The following is a 19420-nucleotide window of genomic DNA, read 5'->3' as shown; positions in this document are numbered from 1 at the left end:
TTTTAGCGTTTTGCAAACCCCCCGCGGTGGCTTATCGGCTATGGTGTTGCGCTAGTAAGCGCGAAGTCGTGGGACCGAATCTCGGCCATGAAGTTCCCATTTCTTTGGGGGCGAAATGCAAAGCTGCCAGTGTACCATGCATTGAGGGCGCGTTAAAGATCCCCGGTGGTCAAAATCATTCGGAGTCCCTCACTATGGCGTTCCCCACGATCCGGATAATCGTAGTTTTTGCGCATAAAAGCCAAGAGTTCAATTCATTTTGCTTTCTTCAAGTACTTGGCTGGCATACGCATACGTGGCATAAGTACATGACGTTAGCAGGAAGGTGTTAAGCACCACCTGCCCAAGGGGCCACGCATTCGCAACACAACAGATGCAGCGTGTAGTACAAATAAGCGTTGGTCTGTCAGAGCAACAGAATAGGTCTGAGGGGAATGGAGCCCTCGTCGAGAACGGCAAGAGGACGGCGACGAATCAGGTGTGGTGGCAAAATAAGCAAAGTTGCAGGCTATGGGTGTCGGCTGAGCAACAACATAAAAAAACAAACAAAAGAAACGGGTAGTTGGAGGTCACTGGGAAAGGTGTTTTCTCTGTAGTGCACATAAAATCGGCTGTGACTGGTGATATTATGTTTCGCACACGTACTCCTAAACTTGTTGGCGCACTGTGAGTCAACATCGCGCCAACTGATGGGGTGACGCTAAAAAGCACGTTCTTGTCGCTCCACCACCTGTCCTTGGACCGACTCATAAATCTGCCCTTTACAGTACACTGGCATTCTGCTTTCTGCTCGTGGAAGTGCGGTGCTCGTAGCGACGGCTCCATGCGGTGTCCTTGTACTCAGAGAAAGAAAGTTGTAGCCACTACGGTGTTTGACATGTGAGCTCGATTCGCCCACTAGCGCAAAGTAAACACGCGCAGAGAGAGAATAAACACATTTATTTACAGGTTGAACATTGTTTCAGAGGTATAAGCACGAGTCCTGAGAAATAATGGGCCGCGGAGTAAGTGAGAGCGGACACGTCGGGTGAATATAGGAATACTAATACGACGCCAGCGACAGTTTAAAACAAAAGTGTCAAACGAATGGTATGTGGTTGTCTCGCGTGTTTATAACTCGGCTGTGCCTCAGCCCTAAATTATTTGTAATGTATACGAGCTCGTGAAGTAGGTAGTGATACGTTAGGTTTACCTCCCTGGCGTAAAGCTAATAAACTGTAAACTTTGTCGTTACTGGTATTTAAAGTGAGCTTGAGACTACGACATAAACGTTAGCGACTAGTAAGACTAGTAGGTTGTAATACGAGTTCATCTAATGCGTCTATAGCTATCACACATCCCTCTACTGCACACCAGCTCGAAGTTATGGCATTTGCTACAACTTGTCTTGTTTGCAGCCAGGATACTGATACTGGACAGGTCTGTGAAGCTTCAATACCTTGCCAAGATTGCTGACCTTGGCCGCCTCTAGCGAAAGCTGCCGTCGAGCCGTTGCGTTCGTGTAGGGGCTTAATTCAAAGTCCGGCCACGGAGGTGCTTCTGTTCCGTCACGCCTTGGTGAATGGGCGTAAGTGGAATGCTTCACGACGAGTCTCAGTACAGGCACCTCCTGGCTGTCAGACCTGCGGCATGAGAGTTTTGGACCTGTAAGAGCTTGTTCAATAATCACTGAAACGTTCAGCATTGCTATCCACACCAGAGTACGCCAAGTTAGTCGTCCTGGTTCGATCGCGGCACCGGGACGAGTTTCTGTAAATTATGAAACTCTCTGTGTGAGAAACCCGTATTGACTTCTCGTGCAGATTCGTGTCACCCTCAAGTGGGTGTAAGGAAAATTAGCCTTTCGTGAAACCTCTTCCACCTCACTAACATTCGCAAAACTAATTTGTCAATGCCATACGTTGCGGCGATAAGGGTTTCACGTATTGGCCGATCTATCAGCTTCACCGTTTCGTGTTTACACTAAACTTTCGCTTGGAACTGGAAATTTCTGGCACCCTTCCTTAACACCATGCTGGCATGGAGCGCTTCCTGTTGCTGACAGAATAAATTTTGGCACATGAGTATACAGAATGAATTATGAGAGATAGAAACGATGGCGCCTTTTGTTTTTGAAGTTGGAAACGGCGGCTACGGATACACCGTAATAGGAAGCAGTTTGACTCTCGCTATTACAGTAAGCGCCATTCCTGCTTTGGCAAAAAAAAAGAGAAAACGTTCCTTTTTGGCTGAGGATCAGTCAAGCACTTATGTCTTATTGTTCTTGAAACTATCAATCAGTTTCCAACTATGCTATTAATAAAAATGTGCTAACTGACGTTGTGTTTATTTCCGAAAGTTCACCGGGAAGACATTTATCTCCAACAGCAAGGGCCATATTTTTTAACGCTTCACTTCATGTCTCGTCGTTCTGGTCTTTTGACATTGGCCAGGACGTGAGTCGGACGCCGCCGCACTGCCGATATCACCACAAAATGAAAAGAACAGGCTACAATATCACCAGACTACAAGAAAAGAACAGAGAATAAAACAAACATTGTAGAACAGAGGCTCAGTTCACATTGGCCTCCGTTATCGAAGCAGCAATGCGTACAGACCACATAATACGAGTTAAACGGGCTAACCCGACATCTAGGGAGACTCAGGAGAAGAATTTGAATAAGTTAGAAAATTTAATAACTACATTAATTTACCGATTCCTAAACATTTTTTTGCAAATTTGAGAGTAAGTAAATTCTGCTTCTCAAATAACAAAAAAAGCCACTCCTGTCATGTGTAGATGCTCGCTAAGGCAGAACAAACGCAAAAACGAAAGTCGGCTGGAGGTGCCACTTTTAATTTCCCGCGCCAACTAAGCGTGACGTCGTGGAATTTGAAGGCTTTTCCACGACCCTTGTTAATTTCTGATCGGTAAGGATGGACTACACTCTGATACAAAAGAGCCAAACACTGAGCGTAAGAAGTTTTGAGGACATTACCGAGGCAAAATTGGCCCATATACGAAAGTACGCAACGAAATGCGTGACGTCACACTGACGCACCGGCACCGGAGTTCAAAAATACGAAAATTGGAAGTTTGACCGTCACTTTTCTCGTCTAATAACCAACTTTTTGCCGCGAAATTAATGATAGTAAAGTTGAAACAATACGCCATCAGTGTGAACTGACAAGTTTTTTTTTTCTCGTCAGTGTCGCCTTAGAGGAATCTCGGGTCAATACGGTTTCGGTGGATATATATACATAGAAATAGTACAGTATGGCCGCATCCATTACACTGATGGTTACGCGATGACCGACACACTTTACGTGATGCTCACCCTGCCGTGCTCCAAGCCTCTGTGGCCAACCGTGTCCGCAGTGGTTCTCTCATCACCAGCCGTAGGCAGCATGCACGCCTCCGTGCCATCCTCCGTGCCATCCTCCTGCGGGCCAGGCGGGAGCTGCGGGCCAGGCGGGAGCTGCGGGCCAGGCGGGAGGTGCGGGCCAGGCGGGAGCTGCGGGCCAGGCGGGAGCAGGGTGGTGCCCGTGGTGGTGGTGGTGGCTGAAAACGAGCGACAGGCGTTCTTTCTGCGGGCTAACGAGAATGAATCGTCTTGACTGGGCAGCGGCTTGGCTGTTTCCGTTAACATTTGATGCACTTCACCCGAGCAGGGGCGTTTTCGTACAAAGGCGCTTCGCGTTTTGATTTGCATTGCTCTGAAATACATCAGCGAGACCCGGTTACCGAAAGACGAGATGATTTGCATTGATGTTCTTCGCAGAGACGCGTGAAGGAGGTGCCGCCGTGAATTTCGCTCGGTCGTATCGGTAGCGGAAGGACGGTTTTGTTTCGTTGAATTCATCGAAGCTAAGCAAGCACTGCTCTGTGGTTCGTACTGGTGAGGAAGTCCACCTAGAAACAGCCGCTTCTTCCCTTTCGCCTCGGTTCGGTTCAAGTGTACGCCTTGAGAGTGAGATAATTATGGCGTTCGAGAACAGAAATGTTCCCTTACTGACAACGTCTACGAGCACATATTCCTAAGCCGCATAAGTAGCGGCGCTCTCGCTTAGCAGCTTATACAAGTGAGCCGTAAAAGCACACAGCTTTCAATTCATTTCAGGTGGGGCAGAATCGACAGGATGAAGGCACCCGGAGGGTTCAAACACCATATGACTTCCGAAGTGAGCCAGTGTGCAGTTTAAGTGTATGCTGAAGCTAGCAGTGACGTAGCTCTATTTACTTGCGGCCGGCACCACTACTTTATATGACGCGGCAGCACCTGAAGAATGCAGCTGCGATATCTCGGCGTTGGATAATTTACGAAAGGCTAAACTTCGCGCCCACCTTCTTCACTTCTGTAAGATTTGTTAGGGGAGAGATCGTTTTACTTTTTTGGGTGAATACAGGAATTATAGCTTATCTGTGGCTTAGTGGCGAATCGGAACAAACCTATTTGTCAAGGTGCGAAGCGTCTTACTGCGCGGACATTCACGTCCAGCAGCAATACCAGAATTTTTTTTTCGGAGTTCTTGCTGCCGGTGCTCACTGTTCCACAGAAATCTCGCTTGTCACTTTTACGTGAGATGGCTCAAGAGCTATATCGTTCTCAGATAGATATCAAATCACGAGTTTAGCTTTGTGACCGCGCTGACAGCATTTCGATAGAGTAAAGTTGCGGAGACTTTCTGGTACAGCGCTATCATACACTAAAAATACACTTACTTCATAAACAATGTTTGTAATCGGCGATGTGCAAACCAACAATTAAATGAAACTGCAGCTCTTTAAGTAAACCGATTGCCAGAATTGCGTAAATTACACCTCACCATGCGTTCAAATAGCACATAAAAAATAAATTGGTGGGTATTACGTGCCGCACCTACTACCTCGTTGTGGAGTCACCCCGTAGTGCGGTGCAACGGAATAATTCGGACCGCCAGCAGTGTTCTTTGACGTGCACACAATGAACGGTACACGATCATTTTTTTTTTTGCATACCGCCTGTACCGGAATGCGGCCGCCGCGGCAAGGATTGAACCCATGACTTCGAGTTCAGCGGCGGAACAGCATAGCCACTGAGGAAACTCGGCGAGTCAAACAGAACACAAGAAGAGTAATGGTCGAAGAAGAGACCAGTGTTTCCTTAAACTTATCTTATGTATGTGGTATGTTCTGGATTTCAAAGTATAAGAGCTCAATATTATCCCATTTATAAGCTGTAAATGACACAAACCACAAGTTTTCAATTTCCCTCCTACCATAGAGAACTTTGTATTTCTAAACATACCAAAAGATTGTTGCCAAACTTCGTAGTTCCTTTCACATACTTCACAAATATCCAGATCACGTAATAAAAAGGTTTGCTTGCTGACATCAACATAATTTCACATTGTGTTGAACTGGAACACTACATTTTTCATCAGCGGTTACCAATGCTCCTCACGCAGTTGAATAGGTAAGCCACGCTTCGATTAGAACTGTTTCTACTCTCAAGAATAATTCCCTCAACTCGAGTATGTCTTTCGGCCGCGCCGCGTTACTGGCTGCAAAGTGGATTTGTAAAACGCACTGTTTCACTCACCCGACTGGGAAAGGAACAGGGACCACCCTTGGGGCCAGGGCGGCGCTGATGATAGCGTACTTTGCCAGCTTCTTGAGCTTGGTTGCGTGCGCCTGCTGTGTCACGACTGCTAGCACCAAGGCCACGCAGAGGACAGTGAATGCGACTCGGCGGCTGCACATCTTGAAGGGAAGGGGTGGCACGGCTCCGGCGGTGGCTGCACGAAAATTCCCATATACCTAGGTCAAAGTGGTCAAAACGCTTTGTTGAGCTAAGTGGTGCGATGTGCTTTGCATGTGTGGCTACAGAAGGGATCAAATACCATCTACCGTGCATTCACTGTCTTTGTACACTCTAGCTGCTCTCCCTTTTGTTAGAACATTCTCTTCAGTTATATGAAGAATGCATAGCGTCTATCCACGACATTTGTTAGGCGCTATACTCGCTTTGGTCTATTGTGGTTATAGACTTACGAAACGGACGATTAGAAAAAATAAATCGTGAGCTGAAGTCAAGAAAAAGATCATAGCTTTCAGTCGAAAGGCTATTTGTAGGCATTTCGCAATCGAAACAGTGATACTAACTTCCCTGGACGTTCCACACATTGCCGAACTAAAACTTCGTGAGGCTGTAATGTGCCAGCACGAGTCTCCTTGATGGGTTGACGCCTCCTGGCCTGCCGGGTGTCCTGCACGCACCAGGAGTAGCGGCTACACCTTTACCAATGCCCCGTGAGACAGCGGCCCATTCAGAGCCCCGCACTCAGGCTTGGAACGCGCAGAGGCGCTCACATCTTCTACCTGGCAGCGCAGTGCAAGTCCAGTCCAATTCCGACCACCTAGCTCCTTTTTTGATTACTCTGAAACCTGCTGAGCGTTCGACCGGGGCACGTTTTTCGCTGGGTCCGCTCTAGGGAAAGATCCAAATGGCTGCGACCCCAGTCGTTGCGCGGTGTGAACCAGTCGAACCAGTTAAAGAGTCGCATTTGCGTACTCTAAGACGCGGCATGCCCTGCCAAGCTGTCCTACATCGTCGTCAGTTGCGTCGATGCTAGCGGCGGGGTGGCCTTTGCTGCGGTTCCGCGAACTGCAAACCGAGCAGCTTACAACTCACCGGTCTTGGAGACGGGCTGCTTCGCTGGCGCCGGGCGACTGTGTGCGTGCGTGTGTGCCGCGCTGCCGGATCGCAACCGCCCCTATATCGGCGCCCAGCGACGGGGAGGGGTGCACCCGACCCAAGCGTCATGGCGGAAAATAAACCGATTCGGCACTTTTTTTTCCGATCACTTACGCAAATAAGTTTCCAAACTGCATTTCACTTTCGGCAGCAGCCAAGCACGGGCGTCAACCGCCAGGAGCCTCCGTCCGTCTTCCGCAGGGGGCACCGCATCAGGTCCCCCTCCGCGGAAGCGATGCTCACACGGAGGGGAGGAAGACTCTCGGCGCCGTCGCGCGCCCCCCTTAAAACAAGGAAAAGAAGCCCCCGCGTCACCCGCAGCCGTGACGGGCACGTGGCTCGCGAAGTGCAGTCGGGGGCAGTTCCTCGTGACACGCCCGACACGCTACTTTCGCGCTTTCCCCATCTCGAGGCTTACGCACCGTGGGTCTTGCATCACATGGCACTCTGTGCGAACCAGACGGTGAGCTTAGCCGGATGCCAAAATAAATGCAACCCTCAGTATCACGCACCTTCAAGTGTCGTGTATCAGAGATCGCTTTGTTCGCAGTGCTGACCAAAAATTGAATGCACCGCCGGACGCACGAAGCGGTATATATAATTGTGCTTACTAGATAAAAAAACGCTTAGGAGGAAACGTTTTCTCCGGACCGACTCCGTTTTAGATGCGATGCGGGCGAAAGGCGGAAAACTTCTCGTCAGGCAACCGTACGACTTGCTTAAAAAAATTTGTTGCACTTCAAGTTAAAAAAAAAAGTCCACTAAATCCAGTCCGTGAAACTGCATAACCAAGCCATCCACTAACATGGTGCATATTTACCGAAGCTGACAAAAAAAGAAAGATTGCAACAAACTGAAACCTGCAGCTTGCGACTCCTGAATGCAGCCTAAAAAGGAAAACATTGATAAATTGACAAGTTTTAATGTGTCAGATGAACTCACTCGCTAGCTGAAAACCGTAGTGATGGACGTCGAATTCACATTGACCAGCTGGACTTATTTGGTATGAACCCAAAATATGGTATCTGAAAGCTTGTGCATTCCGGGCACACGTTTTCAGATTCTGTATTCCACGCGTTAGATTCCACGCGGCTGTAGCCTCAGCCGCGTGGAATCAAACGCTGGTCCTTTTTCATGCGCAGCGCATCGTCAAAGCCACTGAGCTGCGGCGGCGAATATAAACTAAGGTTGCCGCAATTCTCTCACGTCAGCTGACATGTTGACATACCGTACTTCTCGTTGAACCGTACCGGTTCTTCAGGAACAAAATGCTTCTTAAACCTCCCGTAAGCGAAATAAGGAAAGCACGTAATCTGAAACAAGTCATGTTGCAATAACAAGCCATGCCTGCAATAAGCACTGCTTTGAATGGGCAGAAAAGGATAATCTAACCATTTATGCCGAACTCTCGTTGATCGAGTCCTACGGGAGCGAAAATTCAGAGTGCAACTTTCTAAACAACACAGACAGACAGACAACGAACTTTATTTAGTCCTGAGGAGCTACTTTCAGGACCTCCTAACGGGAGGCCATTGTAGCCGCTGGCCGCGCCCACGTAAAGGACAGAACGCCGTGACGCTCCGCTCTTTCCTGGGCCCTCTGGATAGCCTGAGTTTGCTTTCGGAGTACCGTGCTTCTGATGGCCTCCTCCCATTCGGCTTCGCTGGAGAGGAAGTCGTTAGGCAACGCGGGACATCGCCAGAGCATGTGAGCCATTGAGCAAAAGGTTCAATGGCTCACAATTTTCATTTTTATGAGCCTGAAGCCCCACCTATGGAAGCAATTCAAAACATCAGCAGAAAACATCTTTAGACACACTCAATAGTGGCAGCACATTACTGCTGCACTGCGTTTGAGTGGCATCGGCTGCTAATGCATTTTCGTCAGAGTAAAAAGCGGGACCTATCTGTCCCGTTATACCACAAAAGGCTAGTCTGTTCGAAGCCGAGAGGAGCATCCAGGGATAAACCCTACGCAACGAATGGCCCAGTGCTCTCACACCGTAGCACCACATGTTCGATGTTTTCGTCCTCCTTTCCGACATCGCACATCACTCACATCATTGCTTGTGCTTTTAAGGCGCACAAGTGTAGGGAAAGCACGAGCTTTGCTTCAAAGAGCAGCCTACTCCCGAGAGAATTGTCGTAAAGGTGCATCATGCCCATATGTTCTGATGATATCGGTACACAGCTAATGTCGACTTCGCTGTCGTATATCGCATCCAACGTGCTTCTTCATCCCGCACTCCTTCCCGTGCCTGTTTTACGCAATCTGTCAGTGAGTTTGCACTGATAGGGGAGCGAAACAAACCGTATTTGCTTTGTATGCGGTGTAAGCGCCTCACCCATGGTGTGCGCATGTATGTCGCTCACAAGTAATCAAATACACGCCGCGCCCACCGCTCTCGAAGCATGTGGAGCAGGCGGCCACTGTATGCGATTTTGCTCACCGCCTCCCGAGCCTCAAAGCTCGACCATCCTAGGTCACCCTATGTAACGTCGTTGGCCGGCGCACCATGGCAGCCGAGAGCTATCCGGCCAACCTCTCGCTGACGCCGGTACAGCCACTCTCGCGTGGGCGCAGAGAGGCAGAGCAGAGCATTTGCGAACGTCAGCGCCTGCACGTGAATGACTTTCCATAGTTCGCGAACCATCACAAACCAGTTGCATGCCCACAGATATCGGCGACGAAGGATGCACTACGCCCGAAGTGCTTTCTGGCGGAGACGTCCTCTTGTTGGCCACAGAGCTCCGGTCCACTTGATATTTGAACCCCCAAGTACGTGTATGCCGAGCACAACATCAGAACCTCGTATCCTGGCCTTGTATCGCCCTCAACCATGCCAGGGCCCGTGACGGGGACTATTGCAGATGTTTTCCTGGTAAAGCGGAACCCAAGGCGAGTTATCTCTGCCTGATAGATGTTAATGAGCGCCTGTAGATCCTGAGGGCACCCTGCCATCAATACAAAATAGCCAGCAAAGGCGAGGCCAGGTAATCTACACCTCTCATCCACGCCCACTGTACTAAGCTTTTCCTGGAAACCGAGACCAGTATATACACATATGTATACTAATTAGTCTGTGCTCTATGTTGGCCACCAACAGAACTGGGCACAGAGGGCATCCCTGCTGCGGCTCCCTAGCAGACTTGACAGGTGTGGATAGTACGCGTGTGTCTTAATGTCGTACAAAAATCTCTCACGTGACCTGATCCTAGGTTCCTAGGGACAGGATCGCTAAGGGACTTTTGAGAAGGTGCACTGGAGGCGCCAAGTGACGTCGTGGTGCGCTCACTCACTGCCCCACGCCGACAGCATGAGCTGACCGCTGGTTGTGAGACGTGTGATGTCTCCGCAGTGGGGTCATTGTTTGTTGGCGAAAAGTCTTGCAGCAGTAGAGGTGCGACATGTCAGAGCTTGTTCTAGGTGAACTATAGTAGTGTGAGACCCATCTTTCTGAAGAATTCCGTGGTGTTGATAATTAAAACAGTTAGTTAGTTAGTTAAATGGGGTTTAATGACGCAAAAGCAGCTAAGGCTATGCTGCGCCAAACACGAGGTGTTTTAAAATCCAGTTTATGAAGGAAAAAACTGTGTTAGTAATCTATATTTTATGTAAAAATCCAGTGTCGTCGAGAAATTTACGGACGTCACATGATGGGACTAGCGGATCATCACCTAAAATTAGAGCAGGGTGTAAAGGTATGTGTAGTTGATATAATTTCTGCAAAAGTGTTCGTCTGTGTGTTTCAGTCTGCGTACATGTGAGTAATATGTGCCGAACTGTTAGTGGCTGTTGACATTTCTCGCATGTTGGTGTGTCTTCTTTCTTAAGTAATTGTGTGTGAGGTGTGTGCGCCCAATGCGTAGTCGGCATAAAACTACTTCAATGAACCGCTCCTGATGATAGCATGACTTCCACTCGCCAACTACGGGTTTCGTGAGATGTAGCTTGTTGTCGGCACAACGATCCCATTGGCGTTGCCATTTTACCGTGAAGGCTTTTCTAATTGCACGGATGCTATCATTATATGCGAGTGTTGTGTTTATAATGTCTTTGCACGCTGCCATCAATGCATATGTATCAGCTGCTTCGTTACCCGGTATCCCAACATGGCTTGGGACCCAGCAGAAACGAATTGACCTCCCGTATTCGTTAAAAGCCACCATGTTTAAAATGTCTCCAATCAGAGGTTCACACTCAGATTCCAGATGTAGAGCCTTTAGTGTGCTTAAAGAATCTGTGCATATGACTGCATTTTGGTGTTTATCAGCGACGATCTTTTTAACAACAACCCATAAAGCGAAAACTTCGGCCGTGAAAATAGAGGCGTGTTGTGGCAATCGAATACTTTTTTTCCCAATTTTCCGTTACGACCCCCACACCTACGTGTTCTTTCTTTTTAGAGCCATCAGTGTAATATTGCATGTTATTTTGATATTTGACCTGAGGTGCACGGAATTCTTGTGTAATGTGTTCACGTGGGGTGTCTTTCTTCTTTAAATGTGTCAATGTCCAGTCATATAACGGTTCAACCTCGTACCACGGCGGCAAGCGCTGTGGCTTTCTGGCAACCTGGAGGACTTCGCAAGGAATGTCATAATCCCGAACCTATTCCTCATATCGCAGGACAAGCGGTTTAATCATGTTTGGTTTATTTGTATAGTGTAGGCGTGAGTTGCATTGCGTGAGGATGTTGTAGCATATGTGTTGCGGTGATGACTGAATTCTTAGTACGTAGGAAAAAGTGAGGAATGATCTGCGCTGCTGTAAGGAGGGTTCATTACACTCGACGTATAAACTTTGAATAGGTGAAGTTCTGTAGGCACTACTTGCCAGTCGCAGTCCAAGATTATGTACTGGATGAAGTCGTTGGATGTAGGACCGTCTGGCTGAGCTGTAAACAATGGAGCTGTAGCCTAAAGGGCTACGAACAAGAGACCGGTAAATACGTAAAAGACACGTTCGGTCAGAACCCCAGTGCTTATGAGATAAAACGTTCAGGATATTCAATGCTTTATTTGCCTTAATATTCAGTGTTTTATTGTGGGCTAGGAAGTTTAGTTTTTCGTCAAAGGTTACTGCCAAGAATTTATATTCTTGTTTTACCGGCAGCGCGACATCATTCAATTTTACATCCGGGCACGGAGCAAGAAATATAGGAGTGGAAACTCCGCTGTTTGCGGCGACCAGAAAAGGTCACAAGCCCGCGGATAGATTTTCATGCTGGCGGCACCTGGCGGCATGGGAAGAAATTACCGCTGTTTCAGTTGCCAGGGCAACCGGTCGAGTGTTGCTCCCCACGGAGGAAGGAAACTAAGGAGAGGCCCTACCCCCTCCGCGCGCTAGGAGAAAAGTGTGGCGGACATGACGTAGTAGGTTCTCATTTTTTTGCTGCTGTTTTATTTTTTTGCTGTATGGCCACGCCTTTTGGGCCACAATGGCGGCGTTGTAATGGTTTTGAGCGCTAGCTCACACGTGTTGCTCTGGTAGGTTTCGTGCCGTGGCAAAGGCGCTGTGTGGGCGGGTTTGCGTTAGTCACCGTGCGAAACCACGCGCAGCGCGGCGTGGTTTCGCGAAAGATGTAAACAAGAGAGTCTTGTTGCGCTGTGTTACCTGCGCCGTGCTCTGCCGGATGTTGCTCGAGCGCGCGCGCTCCGCGCGCGAAACCACGCGCAGCGCGGCGTGGTTTCGCGAAAGATGTAAACAAGAGAGGAGGGTGGCACAAAAGGCGGAGCATCACCATGAGCAACGCCAACTTCCGGCTTCACTTTTGCTTCACAAAGAGTGACGTCAGGGCCTCTCCTTAGTTTCCTTCCTCCGTGGTTGCTCCCGTTCGGCCGCGCGCGCCTGACTTCTACTGAGGGCACTCTCGCGCGCTTCTTTGCCGCTTGTAGCCCGAAGAGCAACTGCTGCTACGCTTCAGCCATTTGAGCACAGTAAAAAAACGCGTTTTCCATGACAGCTATAAGATGATACGTAGCTTCTGGTTGTAGCCAGGGCTATCTTGCTCCGTGGCGGGCGGTTTTCGGCTTTTTGCGCTTGCGAAACTGATGGCTATCTCGTTCCTAATCGCTCATAGGGCGACCGCTTCTTTCTCGCTCTAGTGCTCACAGGGGTGCGCTTAGGAAGGATGCCGCCGTGCATGTGTTTCCGTTCCTTTTCTTTTTTATAAGACTCGCGAAAACTAGTTGCCCTAGCTGCTTGGCGATAAGAGGAAGATTAGCGGAAGTTTGCCACACGTGTTGCTTTTTTTGATGGGCACACAACAAAACAGTTTTCTTGAGTGCGCGCACCTACGCAGTTCAGTTACGGCGTGCCCGCTGAAGCTAACACCCGTGTCGTCTGCTTGTCGTCTGCTTTGAGCGGGTGCCGCCGGAGTGAGCGCCGGGCGCTGCTTTTTTTTTTCCGCTGCTGCTTCTACGACGCGCCGCATGGTGCCGCCACTGCATAGGGTAGCGTCGGCGTATGCAACAATTGTGACTTTATCTGGTCGCCCGCGCTCGCTCGCGCTGACGGGAGTTTCACCTCCTATATGTCTTACTCCGTGCATCCGGGTCTAAGTACAACCCTCATTTTTGCGAAAAAAGCACTGTAACAGTTTTCTGAGTAGAGAAGCAGAAGCCATTTTTCTCAGCCCACTCCATTAGTTATCTGCATCTGCCTTTAACATGTTCGTACGTTTGAGGCGCGGCACGCTATTTGCAGATCATCGACATATATGGAGTGCATAACAGAGGTGGGAATGACTTCATTGACAGAGTTCATTTTCCTATAAATAGTGTTGCGCTAAGTATGCAACCTTGTGGCACGCCGTTTTCTTGGATAAATGTGCGCGAGAGAACAGTGCCTAGACGGATTTGGAATGTTCTGTTGCACATAAAATCAGCGAGACAGTTTAGCATTTTGCCACGGATTCCTAACGCAGCGAGGACACGTAAGATTTCAAATCTCCACGTGGTGTCGTACGCTTTTCCTAGGTCGAAGAACACTGCCAGGCAGTGCTGTTTGTGTAAAAATGCTTCACGTATTTCGTGTTCAAGTCGGACGAGGTGGTGTGTCGTTGAACACCATTTTTTATACCCGCACTGGTGAAATTCCATGGAGTTCCGTTTATCAAGCGTGAAGGTTAACCTCGCTTTTACGACACTTTCGCACGATTTCGCCAAACAGCTTGTCAGGGCAATGGGTCGAAAGCTCCTTGGGGATGTGGTGAATTTTTCTGTTTTTAAAAAAGGCACAACTATTGCGTTTATCCAACTTTTTGGCATGCTTCCGGATTCAAATACTTTGTTAAAAAATTTAAGGAGAGCATCTACGGATGCTTGGGACAGGTGTGCGAGCATAGAATAATGGATCCGGTCAGGACCTACTGCAGTTTTTTCGCCAGCACAGAGTACCCTGTTAAGTTCTTGTACCGGGAATGGAGAGCTGTATTGATCCCTTGACATACAAGCAGCTAATAGCTTCTCCTTTTCTGCTGACAGTTTGTATTTAAAGAACGTGTTTGAATAATTAGCCGAGCTAGAGATGTTATAGAAACGTTCCCCAAGTATATTCGCTTGTTGTAGTGTTGTCTGAGTGCCTGAAGGAGTAAGTATGGGTATCGTGTATGACGAGTAGTCCCCTTTAAACTTCCTGACCTGTTCCCACATACTTTTGGATGTGACGGTGCTATTAATTGTAGATATATAGTTCTGCCAAGACAACCTTGCCGTCTGTCTCCGAATGTATGGAGTTCTCGCTTTGGCTTGCTTGAAGTTTAGAAAGTTCTGTGTTGGGTATCTGCGTAAGATTCCCCAGGACTTATTTGGCAGCTTTTTTGCTATGATGCACTGATGTGTCCACCAAGGATTTAGCTTTTTCCGAACAACGCCAGAAGATTGTGGAATGGCCTTTTCGGCTGCAGAAATAATACAGTTAGTAATTTTTTCATTAATTTCGTCAATTGTTAAGTCTGGTAAAGTAAGCTCCTCCAGCCGGGCACTTTCTGCGAAAACAGGCCAGTCTGCCATTTGTATTTTCCAATGGCGCGGTTTGTGAGATATAATGGGTAGCGTTGAGATGAGGTTGATTATGGCAAGTAGATGATCACTGCCATATGAAGTCCCGAGTACATCCCATTAATATCGGTAAAATGGTCCGGAGAGCAAAATGCTAAATCGAGGCACCTAAAATTACGTGAACTCAGTGAAAAATGAGTTGGCGCACCTGAATTTAAAAGAAAGATGTTATTTGTCAAAATAAAATCTTCGATAAGTTGTCCTCTTTGGTCATTCTTATCGCTGCCCCAAAGAGTGCAATGGGCATTAAGATATCCAACTAAAACAAAAGGCTCCGGCAGCTGGCCAATTAAATTTTCCAGGTCTCGAGTTGTGAAATTGCTATGGGGAGTGATGTACAACGAACAAATGATCACAGTCTTAAAAGATAGAACGGTGACAGCTACTGCCTCGTAGGGAGCATTTAAAGGAAACGTTCCGTGTCGGGATGCCGCCTTGGACGATAATAGCGGCACCTCCTGATAGACGGCTGGAGACCTCGCGGTCCTTTCTTATAACAGTAAAACCTTTAAGAAAATGTGTATGTTTGGGTCCCAGGTTCGTTTCTTGAAGGCAGAATGCTACTGGTGATAACTTATTTATGATGCCTTTGATGTCACCTAGATTGTGAATTAGGCTTCTGCAGTTCCAATGAATGATAAAAGCCATCTTATTGGAATTGGGAAAAAAATTACTTAATGTGTGAGCTTACAAATTGTAGGTGACATGTATTTATAAGCTGATTACTCTTTTGAAGGGCGGTAACCGTTCAGGTTACCTTTCCCTTTCTCACCGGAGTTATAATATGTTTCTCCTTCTGTGAGCGCTCCAAGGAGCGCGGGTCTTTTGGCGTGAATGACGCCGGGGTTTTTGGATCAACCTCCATCGCCTTTTCCAAGGCACTGGACGATCGAGAGCCCGGCGCCGAGACGCGCGTCTCGGGCCGTGGGGTACGCTTCAACTTCGGGCCCTGCGGCACTGTTGTCTTCGGGCCCGTCTTCGTTGCTGGTGGAGCAGCACTGGCTGCAGCCACCAAGGGGGCAGTTGGGGTTTCTACAGGAGTACTGGACGTGGACCCTGTAGATTCCTGAGACCGGTGTGGCGCTGCCCCCTGCCGCGTCACACTGGCATAGCTTACTTGAGGTAAGTGCGCTAGCCTTTTCCTCGCTTCATGGAATGAAATCTTTTCCTTTACAGTTATTGCGATTATTTCTTGTTCTATTTTCCAGCAAGGGCAGATCCGTGAGTAAACTGGATGATCGCCCTTGCAATTGACACATTCTGCGGGAGCATTGCAGTTGTCAGATGGATGGTCGTTGGCACTACACTTTGCGCATGTTTCCTTCCCTCTGCATGATTGTGATGCATGTCCGAACCTCTGGCACTTGAAGCACCGCCTCGGGTTCGGTATGTATGGTCGGACGATTTTCAGGTAGCCTGCGTCGAGTGAACTTGGCACAGTACTGGAGCCAAATGTAAATGTAAGTATTACGTGTTTTGTGGGGATCTGTTGGTCGTTCCGTCGAAGTGTTATTCTTTGTACCTTGATTACATGTTGCTCCCGGAATCCCTCAAGGAGCTCTTCGTCACTGAGGTTCAAGAAATCTTCTTCTGATATTACTCCTCTGCTGGTGTTGAGCGAGCGATGTGGGGAAATTGTGACATTAGTGTCACCAATGCTTTTGAGTTCACTGATTTTTTCGAATTGTTCTTTCTTTGTCAGTTCGAGGAGGAGGTCTCCGCTTGCCATCTTTGATGCTTTGTAGCCTGATCCGATCGTGTTTGATAGGCATTTGGATACTATGAAAAATGATAGTTTTCTAATAGTTGTGTTGCTTTCCCTGTGAAGGACATGGAACTTTGGGAAGGTGTCATGGGGCCCTATAATGCAAAACTATTCCAATATGTTTTTATTCCAATCGCCTGACGACAAATTTGCGTAACTACCGATGCAAGCACTGGGCGGTCACCCGCATGGTTGATTGAGCATACCAATCAAACGCTCTACTCGTTCACAGGAGTACACTTTTGTTTGCTTGAAAAACAAATAATATTGCCTACACTGAGCGGCTTGTCGTATCTAATTCGCTGACAGGAGGCGAGGAGAACGCTCAAGTGGAGAGGGATTTGATGTGGCAGAGCCAGTGCACTGAAAATTGACAACTGGATTAAGAGGGTGGTGCCGGCGTCTGCGATTGGTATGCTTTCCCTTACTTAGCGTGCGGTGGCTGGTCGAACATCGCGGCGGCATGCAAAGGAAGCTTAAGAATGACGCTAAAACAGATCCTCAACAAAGAAGAGTTGGCAGAAGGAGGTCGTAAACGTGCCGAAAGTGCTCGAAAACGTTACACGGCCACGCAAGAAGATTTATTATGCTCAAATAAACCCATGCTTGATTGTGTTGAGATTTATACAGAGATTTATACAGTACCAGTGGCACCCACGACGATAATGGAACAGAAAATAGTCTAGAGGAATTCGAAATCCCACAGGTAACGCCGGAAGAAGTAAAGAAAGCCTTGGGAGATATGCAAAGGGGGAAGGCAGCTGGGGAGGATCAGGTAACAGCAGATTTGTTGAAGGATGGTGGGCAGATTGTTCTAGAGAAACTGGCCACCCTGTATACGCAATGCCTCATAACGTCGAGCGTACCGGAATCTTGGAAAAACGCTAACATAATCCTAATACATAAGAAAGGGGACGCCAAAGACTTGAAAAATTATAGACCGATCAGCTTACTGTCCGTTGCCTACAATTTATTTACTAAGGTAATCGCAAATAGAATCAGGAACACCTTAGACTTCTGTCAAGCAAAGGACCAGGCAGGATTCCGTAAAGGCTACTCAACAATAGGTCATATTCACACTATCAATCAGGTGATAGAGAAATGTGCGGAATATAATCAACCCTTATATATAGCTTTCATTGATTACGAGAAAGCATTTCATTCTGTCGAAATCTCAGCAGTCATGGAGGCATTACGGAATCAGGGTGTAGACGAGCCGTATGTAAAAATACTAAAAGATATCTATAGCGGCTCCACAGCCACCGTAGTCCTCCATGAAGAAAGCAACCAAATCCCAATAAAGATAGGCGTCAGGCAGGGCGATACGATCTCTCCAATGCTATTCACAGCGTGTTTACAGGAAGTATTCAGAGACCTGGATTGGGAAGAAATGGGGATAAGAGTTAATGGAGAATACCTTAGTAACTTGCGATTCGCTGATGATATTGCCTTGCTTAGTAACTCAGGGGACCAACTGCAATGCATGCTCACTGACCTGGAGAGGCAAAGCAGAAGAGTGGGTCTAAAAATTAATCTGCAGAAAACTAAAGCAATGTTTAACAGTCTCGGTAGAGAACAGCACTTTATGATAGGTAGTGAGGCACTGGAAGTGGTAAGGGAATACATCTACTTAGGGAAGGTAGTGACTGCGGATCCGGATCATGAGACTGAAATAATCAGAAGAATAAAAATGGGCTGGGGTGCGTTTGGCAGGCATTCTCAGATCATGAACAGCAGATTCCCATTATCCCTCAAGAGGAAAGTTTATAACAGCTGTGCCTTACCAGTACTCACGTACGGGGCAGAAACCTGGAGGCTTACGAAAAGGGTTCTACTTAAATTGAGGACGACGCAACGAGCTATGGAAAGAAGAATGATAGGTGTAACGTTAAGGGATAAGAAAAGAGCAGATTGGGTGAGGGAACGAACGCGAGTTAATGGCATCTTAGTTGAAATCAAGAAAAAGAAATGGGCATGGGCAGGACATGTAATGAGGAGGGAAGATAACCGATGGTCATTAAGGGTTGCGGACTGGATTCCAAGGGAAGGGAAGCGTAGCAGGGGACGGCAGAGAGTTAGGTGGGCGGATGAGATTAAGAAGTTTGCAGGGACGGCATGGCCACAATTAGTACATGACCGGGGTTGTTGGAGAAATATGGGAGAGGCCTTTGCCCTGCAGTGGGCGTAACCAGGCTGATGATGATGATGATGATGATGATGATGATGATGAAACCCATGCTCTCCGGCAGGTGCGAGTAGCCATCGCCTGAGCGATCGGCGGCAGCCATCTTTTATTCCTTTCGGAATGGGACAGCCTGGGGCTATTCAGAAGAAAATTCAGTTTTATTCGGCGTATGAATGCATCTTTAACGCGTACACGTCACTTTGACACGGTGAGTTTTCGCGGTTTTGTGACGTCACGTGACAGGCAGGTGAAGTGGGTGCAGCTCGAAAACTTTTGACCAATAGCCAGGGGCTAATGGCGAAAAGGCGTCGAGCCAGAAAGAACTGTTTTTCTTTATTCGGTCAAATCATGCATAATGAGTGCGTACACATCATATCAGACGGGGACGCACCGCGGTTTTCGTGACGTCGCGAGACAGACAGGTGAAGTGGGAGTGGTTCAAAAAAGTTTTTGACCAAACCAAGAATTGGAATAGAAAAGTTTGGAATAGTTTTACGTTAGAGCGCCCATGATTTGGTTTTAACAGGAACTGAAATGTTGCTTCGATGCGCCCTCGTTTTTTAGGGCGATCTTGAAGGGGGGGGGGGGGGGAAAGCGCTTGCCACGTAAACACTGGGAAATTCGGTGTCGACGGTAGCCACCCACCACCGAGTCCAATTAGGAGGCGCTACTAGGTTGGGAATAATACCTG

General features: G+C 47.9%; 1 protein-coding gene across 1 annotated transcript in view; it reads right to left on the bottom strand.

Moving 5' to 3' along the window:
* Positions 1 to 922: 922 nt before the first annotated feature.
* Positions 923 to 19420, bottom strand: part of LOC135917211 (uncharacterized) — a 94886-nt gene continuing 76388 nt past the window's right edge. The window contains exons 2-4 of the mRNA XM_070522557.1: positions 5562 to 5757; positions 3318 to 3541; positions 923 to 1622 (exon numbers count right to left, since the gene is read on the bottom strand). Of these exons, the coding sequence (XP_070378658.1) occupies positions 1376 to 1622; positions 3318 to 3541; positions 5562 to 5757 (667 nt within the window). The 3' untranslated portion in view covers positions 923 to 1375. The remainder of the gene's footprint in view (positions 1623 to 3317; positions 3542 to 5561; positions 5758 to 19420) is intronic.

Source organism: Dermacentor albipictus, chromosome 7 (assembly GCF_038994185.2).
Source record: "Dermacentor albipictus isolate Rhodes 1998 colony chromosome 7, USDA_Dalb.pri_finalv2, whole genome shotgun sequence".
Classification (NCBI taxonomy): Eukaryota; Metazoa; Arthropoda; class Arachnida; order Ixodida; family Ixodidae; genus Dermacentor; species Dermacentor albipictus.
The sequence above is the reverse complement of the archived record's forward strand: the minus strand, read 5'-3'. Positions and strand labels throughout refer to the sequence as shown.